At 43.8% G+C, this 10,329-nt stretch overlaps 1 protein-coding gene across 1 annotated transcript; it reads left to right on the plus strand.

Annotated features, from left to right (window-relative positions):
* Positions 1 to 807: 807 nt before the first annotated feature.
* On the plus strand, positions 808 to 1,527 carry LOC308533470 (tropomyosin-like; the record flags this gene model as incomplete). Its single annotated transcript, XM_081111515.1, is given in 2 exon segments — positions 808 to 1,242; positions 1,246 to 1,527. Coding segments are annotated over 2 exon segments (717 nt in total).
* Between the last annotated feature and the right edge of the window lie 8,802 nt (positions 1,528 to 10,329).

The following is a 10,329-nucleotide window of genomic DNA, read 5'->3' on the forward strand; positions in this document are numbered from 1 at the left end:
GCCTGGTCGCCCCTAACTGCCCTCCCATCCCGGCCTGGTTGTTCTAACTGTCCTCCCCTGCTGGCCCAGCCACCCCTAACCACCTCTGCCTCGGCCTCCGCCACCGTGGCTTTGTCTGGAAGGATGTCCAGTCTAATTAGTATATTACCCTTTTATTAGTATAGATAGGTTCCCATGGAATCTATGGTAATGTTTTAGTTTAAAACACCATTTAACTTATTTATTCATTTGTAAATAAGAATAATTCAGTTTACTTTTGTGAATGTATAGTATTAGGTATCTAAGTTTATTGTGTTGAAGCTTTGTCTAGGAAGTCTAACAAATTTGAATTAACAATAGTTAAAGATTTTTCTCTTCCATAATTGAATGGAAATGGTTATAATATTTCACCATTTGTAGTATTTACTATTGATTACTTAAACTTTAACATGTTAAATAATTTTATTTTTTAATTAGAATTTTTGTTAGGAAAGAGCTTACTTTTGTCATATACTTTCTCAGCATCTATTGCTATAATCATGGATTTTGCCCTCTTTAATTTAATGGTGCAGTGAACTATGCTGACAGATTTTCTACTGTTGAATCACATCAATAACTTTAATAGAAAGCTTACTTATGAATCCTTTAATATGCTACTGGATTTGATTTACTTGGAGTTTTGCATTAGTATTAGTGAAATTGGTTTAGTTTTGCATTTTGAATTATCTTTGTCAAATTGTGGTATCAAAATTTTCTCAACTGAGAAGCTTTGCAGCGTGGAGCGGAGGAGGCAGGAAACTGGACGGGAGCAGGAGCTGGGTGGATACCATGCCTGGGATCACCACCATTGAGGCGGTGAAATGCAAGGTCCAGGTTCCGCAGCCACAGGCGGACGATGCTGAAGAGCGGGCCAAGCACCTCCACTGGGAAGTGGGGGGAGAAAGGCGGGCTCGGGAACAGGCTGAGGCTGAGGCGGCCTCCTGGAACCGTAGGATCCAGCTGGTTGAAGAGGAGCTGGACCGTGCCCAGGAGCGCCTGGCCACTGCCCTGCAAAAGCTGGAGGAAGCTGCGAAAGCTGCCGACGAGAGTGAGAGAGGTATGAAGGTTATTGAAAACCGAGCTTTAAAAGATGCAGAAAAGCTGAAACTCCAGGAAATACAACTCAAAGACGCTCAGCACATTGCAGAAGGGGCAGATAGAAAGTATGAAGAGGTGGCTCGTAAGTTGGTGACTATTGAAGGAGATTTGGAACCCACAGAGGAATGAGCTGAGCTGGCAGAGTCCCGTTGCCGAGAGATGGCTGAGCAGATGAGACTCATGGACCAGGGCCTGCCGTGTCTGAGTGCTGCTGAAGAAAAGCACTCTCAAAAGGAAGACCAGTATGAGGAAGAGATAAAGATTCTTACTGATAAACTCAAGGACGCAGGGACCCGTGCTGAGTTTGCTGAGAGATCGGTAGCCAAGCTGGAAAAGACAACTGATGATCTGGAAGATAAACTGAAATGCACCAAAGAGAAGCACCTCTGTACACAGAGGAGGCGGACCTGATCTGCTGGACCTGAATGAGAGGTGGAGCCAGCCAGCCCCGCCCTGCTGCTGCTCCTCCCTTGGACCTTGACTCACCTGAGGCCAGCCTGCCTGAAGCTGACCTTTAAACTGAGGGCTGACCTTTAATTGGAAGGCTGCTTTCTCCTTTCACCGGCCCCCACCCCTCTTCCCCACCCGTGTCTTTTTCACCAAATTGTCTCTGCCTCCCCTCAGAGATTTTGATTGGGCTAGAGCAGCCGTGGGCAAACTACGGCCCATGGGCCGAATCCGGCCCGTTTGAAATGAGTAAAACTAAAAAAAAAAAGACCGTACCCTTTTATGTAATGATGTTTACTTTGAATTTATATTAGTTCACACAAACACTCCATCCATGCTTTTGTTCCGGCCTCCGGTCCAGTTTAAGAACCCATTGTGGCCCTCGAGTCAAAAAGTTTGCCCACCCCTGGGCTAGAGGCTGAGCAACTTTGGGAACAACTTTTAAAGCAGCGGTTCTCAACCTGTGGGTCGTGACCGCTTTGGCGGTCGAACGACCCTTTCACAGGGGTCGCCTAAGACCATCCTGCATCTCAGATATTTACATGACGATTCATAACAGTAGCAACATTACAGTTATGAAGTAGCAACGAAAATAATGTTATGGTTGGGTCACAACATGAGGAACTGTATGGGCCAGAAGGTTGAGAACCACTGATAAGGGAATGTGAGCACAATGCAAAGTATCTTTAAAAGCATGTTGTGATGTACATATTTTGCAATTACTTTTTTTGTTGTTGATGTACTCCGCGGCTCAGGGGATGTCCTGGGTCTGTCTGTACATCTCACTTCCTCTCACCCATAGATTCCGATCTGTGGAACTTACTTTTTGTTGTGACTTAACTCTTTCTCCCAATCCTCAAGAACCCTAAAAAGCGAATTAGCACACTTCTTTCTTTTTTAAGTTTTTTCAAAAAAATTTAACTTGTTAGTAAGCAGGAACCAGATTCATTAATTCCGGAAGCCTTTTAGGAGCACCCATTCTCTCTCCTTGAGGACCCTCGGACTTTCTGACTGCAGGCTGTTCATCTCTGCCTTAGTTCTTACAATGGAAGCAAGTAACTTTTGATCTCCCAGCTTGATTTTTCCTCCGTAAGTAAAGGAGTACCTTCTAGAAGTTTTTCTTCTGGTTGTGCTGTTGCTTATGGTAGATGTTTTTCCTCTTTGTGTCATGGGGCTGTTTCTTCTCTGCATCTCACTGCAGGCGCCATGCATGGTTGCCTCTCTGCTGAGGTGGTCAGGGCCTGCGGCACCCCTGGGTGCCTGACTAGGGGCTCTTCCGTCCACTAGCACATAACCCCTGTCCAGCTCCCTGCCATCATGGTGGGTGCTACTCAAAGATCCACTGGCAGGGAGAGGTCACACACATCCCTGGGTGCCCTGGAGAACTCTGCCTGCATGCCACTGTGGAATTATAGAGAGAGGATAAGAGAAAGGAAACCAGTGAATAAAAGGTTTGAAAATGTGCACAAAATTCGTGCACAGGAGGGATGTCCCTCAGCCTGGTCTGTGCCCTCTTACAGTCTGGGAACCCCACAATTGATCACCCTAAAGGGGTAGGCCCTGTCCACCTGGCTGGGGCTCCTGGATGGATCATCCCAAAATGGTAGGCCCTGCTCACCTGGCTGGGGCTCTGTGATGGAGGCCCTGCCCACCTGCCACAGTACTGCCAGCTGGTGGCCTGGGCCTCTCTCTGTAGAGCGATCATGGGGCTATGTCTGGGCCCCTGACCAATCACATGGCACCCTCCTTGGCTGGCCTGGCGCCAGTGGGTTTCATAGCATGGTCATCCAGAAGGTTATCCAGAAGGACGACCGGAGGTTGTTTGGCTGTCCAGTCTAATTAGCATATTATGCTTTTATTATTAGATAAAAATTGTTGAGAGCTTCAAGTTGTATAAATTTCAAAATTTATAAAACATGTGAAAATATCATTTTATTCTGCATTAAGCAATTCAATCCTCAACAAGTAAAAAGTTGTTTCCTAGAGTGCAGAATAAGTTTGGAAGATTATTTTTTAAAAAGGTTAGAAGCTGACCTCTGGAGCAATTTGTAAGAACATTCATAATTTCAGTTATTTGCTAGGCGTGGTCATGACATCTCCCTTGGATGGTTTCACATTCAGCCTCTATTTGTGGTCCCTGCATAAGTTATTTAACCTCAACATAACTTCATATTTTCAGTTTAAAATATACACAATATTAACAGGATATTTGATGATTAAATGAGCTAACTCATGGCCTACATATAGGCTCTTGCCAAACAGTCTCAAGTATTTTTTTTGCCTGAGCTACACTAAAAATCACAAGATCTCATGATCTTTAATTTTATTTTATTATTTTATTTTATTTTTCCCAACACCATTTATCCCCTTTATGCCTTCTTCCGCCTTCGCCTGCCCCCCACCATCACCACGCTGTGGCCCATGTTCATGGTCCTTTGTAGTTTCGTTTTGTGAATGAAAACCTAGGATACCAAACCTGTGGCCTCATTTTGAATTTTCAGGCTGCCTGTGTATGGCATGTGTATGCACACACATGCATAAAGCCGCCCATGTGAAAATGTGATACTCAGTATTGGATTTTATCAGTAAAAATTACCATGAATTCAATACTGAGCCAAGAAAACATCATGAAAACCCTACAGAGTGAAACTCAGATTTAGGAAAATCTGATTCAAGCTTGCTGTGTGGGAGACTAGAGAGGGGTAGAAGGTAGGGTCAGGTTTAAAGAAATTCTAGAAGGATACCTGTAATGCTAGAAGGTTTCCATCAGATAATCCTTTCTCTGAAATTCTCTTTTTATTGGCAGTTGCTCTCTGCCTTTGGGTGATTTATTGGAACGCCTTAAATTCCCTACCAGCTGTTACAGCTGATAGACTAATAGGCCTTTGGAAGGTTAACCCATGTCCCACTACATTTATTGCTTTTGGATCCAATTAGAACACCTCAGTCTGGCATAGAGGTTGGCATAGATGGTGACAATCATGCACCTAAAAAGGAGGGTGTGTGTGTGTGTGTGTGTGTGTGTAGGAATGAGTGAGTGTAGGTGTGTGTGTGTGTGTAGGAATAAGTGAGTGGATGTTTGTGTGTGTGTGTAGGAATGGGTAAGTGGAGGTGTGAGTGTGTGTGTGTGTGTGTGTGTGTGTGTAGGAATGAGTGAGTGAAGGTGTGTGTGTGAGTATGTAGGAATGAGTGGAGGTGTGTGAATGAGTAGGAATGAATGAATGGAGGTGTGTGTGTGTGTGTGTGTGTGTGTGTGTGTAGGAATGAGTGAGTGAATGTGTGTGTGTATGAGTGTGTAGGTATAAGTGAGTGGAGGTGTGTGTGTGTGTGTGTGTGTGTGTGTAGGAATGAGTGAGTGGAGGTGTGTGTGTGTGTGTGTGTGTGTGTGTAGGAATGAGTGAGTGGAGGTGTTTGTGTGTGTGTGTAGGAATGAGTGAGTGAAGGTGTGTGTGTATGAGTGTGTAGGTATAAGTGAGTAGAGGTGTGTGTGTGTGTGTGTGTGTGTAGGAATGAGTGAGTGGAGGTGTGTGTGTGTGTGTGTGTGTAGGAATGAGTGAGTGAAGGTGTGTGTGTATGAGTGTGTAGGTATAAGTGAGTGGAGGTGTGTGTGTGTGTGTATAAGAATAAGTGAGGTAAAAAGGTTAGAGACCCTTGTTCACTTCTTGCTAGAGATTTGGAAAACAATATACTTTAGCCATGATGACCTTTAAGGCGAATATTTTGATTTTTTACACAGACAAAAAGGTAGTAATGGTGCCTTTTCCTTGCTCACCCCTGCATTGCTGTCTTTCCACTGAGAGGCGGAGGCCTCCGTTAACGGTCCTTGCCTTTTCCTTTCCTTGGTAAAGAGATGCTGCTGTAAAGACGGCAGCGTAGCCCCAGCCCCATGATGTGTTTTCTGCTCAGCAGGGCCATCAGGAAGCATGCCCCCCGGCCATTTCCTGCTGATGATACGCTGTGGCACACCAGGAGGGGTCTGGCCTGGCCGCTGACCTTTTCAGTTACCACCGGTCAGTTTTCTCGTCCATGCATTGCTGCCTTTGGGAAAAAGGACTGTTTGTTTTGTGAGAATCAATATTTTTAAACATCAATTCCATTAACACCTTCCCATTATTATACTCACCAACACTAGTCAATGTATTGCATTGAACCATTTCGAATCTAGGGGCTTTGTGCACCTGCCTGCCCCCCCTCCCCCTCACACACCACACACACACTGCCCCCATGCCCTCTTATTCCCAAGAAATCAGGTCTTTGTCTGTTGCCTGACTTAATTTTATTCTGAAAGAAACTCAAGTAATTGCATCAGGATATTTCTCAGTGGGCCTGCATTTATGTCTCTAAATATTGCATGCTTGCTGCCATCTTTCTACAGGTTGCTGCACATCTCTGCCGAAAACAGAGATTTGGTCTCTAATCAAATATTCGTTTGTTATTTTATTATGTGTAATCATTCTCTACCTTGGAAATTTTCAGTCCATGTACACCACAATTAATCAGCAAGGATGTGTTAAGAACCTTCTTTCAGCCCTTGTAATGAAATGTGAGATGTGATGAATATTTCTTGGTAATGAATAAGTACTGTGTTATGTTGATTCTGATTTATACTGAAGTCACTACTGACAGCCTCTTCCTTTATAATTTCTCTTATTTCATCCTTTGATTCTGTCAGCACAGCCTCATGACAATCAGTTGAAAAGTGGAGTTCTTTTTGTCTGTTAATTACTTTGTTTACACAGGACTGAAATACCAGTTTAACTACCTGTTTTGTCACAGTTACATGATGTAAATTTTAGCAAGAATTTAATTTGGAGGCAGGAGTGGTAACAAGGAAGTTAACTCTTCTGATTGAGATAAAACATTTTCAAAATAAATATGTAGATCTGGCTTGCTAGAATGATTGAAAAGGAGAATGATGGCTTTTCTTACAAAATATGCAAACATCTTTCTAGCGGTAGAGGCAGTGTAGGGTGTCTGCTTGCCATCTGAACCTGATTTCACTCCCTGCTCGGTCATGGTCATGCGGCTGTGTGACTTGACTGATTCTTAAAAAAACTGTATTATTTTTTCATTTCTATGATCAATTTTAAAAAAATCAATTTCATCAGATCCATCTTATTATTGGACATATTAACTTGGTCCATCTTCTAGGTCTAATCACGTGAAGGATTTTGTGTCTAGGAAGGAGCACCGGCTATGAAATATATTTTAGAGTGAAGGTGCTCCAGTTAGTAGAGCCATCTGGAAGCAATGCTGCATCTCACCTGAGCTACCTGGACATGCCACGTGGGGAAGGCCTCTCCTTCTCCTGGCTGATGCGGCTGGACGGGAACTGAACTTTCCACAAAGCTGGACAACAGACTGTAATTCCACAGGCGCCAAGTGCTTTCATTGCTGGACAGAAGGCTTTCCAAGCCATTTCCACAGGCAATGAGTCCCAGACTGATGGGAGCTCGATTCTCCGCTCATCTGCCGTTTACCAGGTAAGGAGGAAGGGCAACAAAGAGGCTGAGGCTCCTCCATTGAAGGACACACCATGTGTCCATCAGTGCCTGGGCCCAACCCCCCTCTCTGTGGGTTGATGGAAGGAAAGGGCAGCTGAGGCCTTCATTTGCAGGCTGTGGCTTATAAATTTCCCTAATAAAGCTCATTATTTAGTCCATACCATGTGACACAGTGGCTTCACCTTCCTGCCCAATGGTAGGTCTCAGTCTATTTCCGTACTCTCACCCCCTTCCCTCTGCTTTAGCTCATGTGCTGATGAGGACATTTGTGATGCTGAAGAGAAGAGCATCCCCAGGCCTTGCAGGAGGCCTTGAGACCAGGATCCAAGCGGGTCCATTTTTGTGTCCTGTGGACTGACAAGGCCAGCATTTTTCATTTTTTCCTCCATCTTTCTGCTCCAAATGCTCCTCTTTCTTCACAGGGACAGTTGACACAAAGTACTTTAAAAAAATGATATGCAATAGTATGGCATAAAGATGTAATAGACACATTTTTCCTATACCTCCCATTATCATCAGTTAAAAATCCTGGAAGTTATGTATACAAAATAAGCAGAAAATGATTAAAGGTGGAGAGAGAAAGGTAGACCAACTGGAAACCACAGTAGCTGGGGAATGGCATGTGGTGAGTAACTGGGAATTAGTAGCCCAGTCAGGTGAGCACATCAAAACTTCTGTCATGAAGCTTTAACTTTATTGGAAAATGGGCTGCATTATAAAAATGTTACTTTCATTTCATTTTTTAAAAGTGATCTTTCTTTTTATTAATCATTTAAAAAATATGTTTTTATTGATTTCAGACAGAGGAAGGGAGAGGCAGAGAGTGATAGGAACCTCAGTAATGAGAATCAGTGGTCAGCTGCCTCCTGCATGCCCCCTGCTAGAGATGGAGCCCTTAACTCGGGCATGTGACCTCCTCATTCACAGGTCAGTTGATGCACAACCACTGAGCCACACCGGCTGGGTTGTTACTTTAATTTCTTAAAGAATTGCCACCAAATCTCTACATATCAATGTATTTAAGTCAAGAGACTTAATCAAGTTAATTATCAATAGTAGAATTACTACAGCAACATTGCCTGTGATATCTGTCAGGTATTACATCATTAGGTATTTGTGCAAACTATTTTACACATTACATACTCATTTAAATGTATTATATTTTGTAGAAACATTGAAAATGTTTAGAAAATATGGTTAGGTATAACAAAATAGGATACAAGGTGGAGTGAATACAATTATAGGTGTGTATGAATGAAGTAGGTGCCTGAAGAGGCAGGATTTAAGGCTGTGAATAACCTTAGTGGCTAATTTTTATGGTTTTATCTACTCACACTAATGACTTTCTTTGTTCATGGATTTGTAAGCCATTCTGGCACCCATTGCTCCGGGGCAGGCTGAAGCAGGACCTTTTGTGGCCTGAAAAGTCAGCAATACCACTTGGTAAAAGGAGCTGTTCCTGTGGGAAGTGGACAGTTTCCAGGGGGACCTCTTGGGAGGAGAGAATGTTTCTGACAGATTGAGGTGCTCTCGATCTGGTCCCCTGGGAAGAAAGGACATCTAAGACTCTAAAGAGGAACTCTCCTTCAGGGAAGAATCTATCAGGGCTGGTGAGCAGAGCTGAACAGAAGGACCAATGTGACCCCAGTCTGGCTTGTTCTGCCCCAGCAGAAAAGGGGGACTAGGAACCTGGGTGGATGGAGCCCCTGGCAGGTCTGTGAATGTTGACCGCAGTGGCTGGATTCTTAGAGCCTCAGGGTTTGGCACCAGGGTATTCTTGATAAAGAATGTAGTTACCCCCTGAGCCCTAAGCTCTCTCTTACTGCACTGACAGTTCTAGGCAAGAGGTAGCACTTGACCTGTGATAGTTCTCAAGAGAGCAGCATCACGCGGAACACATGGGACTGTAGATGCACAGATAATCATGTGAGTTTTGAGGACAATTAGCCCTCTAGGAAGTATCTCCCTTGAAAGTAGCCTTCCATGTCCACTCTTTCCCTTCCCACTCAGTCATTGGTGTTGGCAAAACATGTCATGTGGTGCAGTCACTGAAAAAGAAATCTCCGCACAGGACAAAGGAGAAGGCTGCAGGAACATTCACCATATGCTTGATCAGACCTGTTAGAGGACATTCCTTTTTTTGTCCTAGTTTCAAGTTTTTATTAAATTTTTCTTTATTATTTAACTATTACATTAATATCAGTTTTAGAATAAACTGATGTTAGAAATTTGAAACGTGTTTTTTATCTTTTTGTCCTTATGGCCTAGTTAGTGATTTATTTAGCTATGCTTAACATCTTGGATTACATTATTCCATCTTCGACACGTAGTTAACTTACATAGACTGTTCCTTGAGATTTTGCTTGTAGCACATACTAAAATGAATTTGGTTAAAGTGATACATGACTTTTTCTTCACCTGAAATACCACTAACTTGACACATCTTTTCATGTTTACACACGCGTTGTATGAATTATCAAACAGTGACTTGGTATCTTCTGTGTTGCCCATCCTGCTCTAAACGGTGGAAGACTGCCCATTGGACACATCAATGAGCCTCCTCATCTGTGGCTTTCACTAAACTCCCTGGACCCATGGCAGCTTCAGGCAGGAGATGAGAAAGGTGGAAGGAAAGTGATTTGGGGTATTGTTAACCCTGGTTTTGTTCACCAGACAATTTGTTGAAAAATAGTTCTTTCTTTGGGTTCTAATAACTGCTGCTTCCCCAGGACCTGATCTGAACTTTTATTGGCCCTGGGGTTCTGGACAAGTCCTTGGTGTGTTCACTCAATCCTCCCCGCACCCTCCCAATAATTATGTACACAAGGTAATTTATAAGACAACTAGAGGCTCAGTGCACAAATTTGTGCACCAGTGAGGTCGCTCGACATGCGGGATTGGCCAAAACCAGCTCTCCAACATTCCCCAAGGGGTCCTGGATTGCAAGAGAGTTCAGGCCAGGCCGAGGGACCCTACCGGTGCATGATCAGGGATGGGGAGAGACACAGGAGGTTGGCCAGCCAAAGAGGAACTGCAGGAGGGCTCCAGGGAATGCCCGGCCCATCTCGCTCAGTCCTGATTGGCTGGACCCCAGCAGCAAGCTAACCTACCGGTCTGAGCGTCTGTCCCTTGGTGGTCAATGCACATCATAGTGAGCGGTTGAGTGGTTTTAGCATATCATTAGTATATTACACTTTGATTGGTTGAATGGCCAACTGGTCGACCAGACACTTAGCATATTAGGCTTTTATTATATAGGACT

The sequence above is a fragment of the Myotis nattereri genome, assembly GCF_964212035.1.
Source record: "Myotis nattereri genome assembly, chromosome: 17".
Classification (NCBI taxonomy): domain Eukaryota; kingdom Metazoa; phylum Chordata; class Mammalia; order Chiroptera; family Vespertilionidae; genus Myotis; species Myotis nattereri.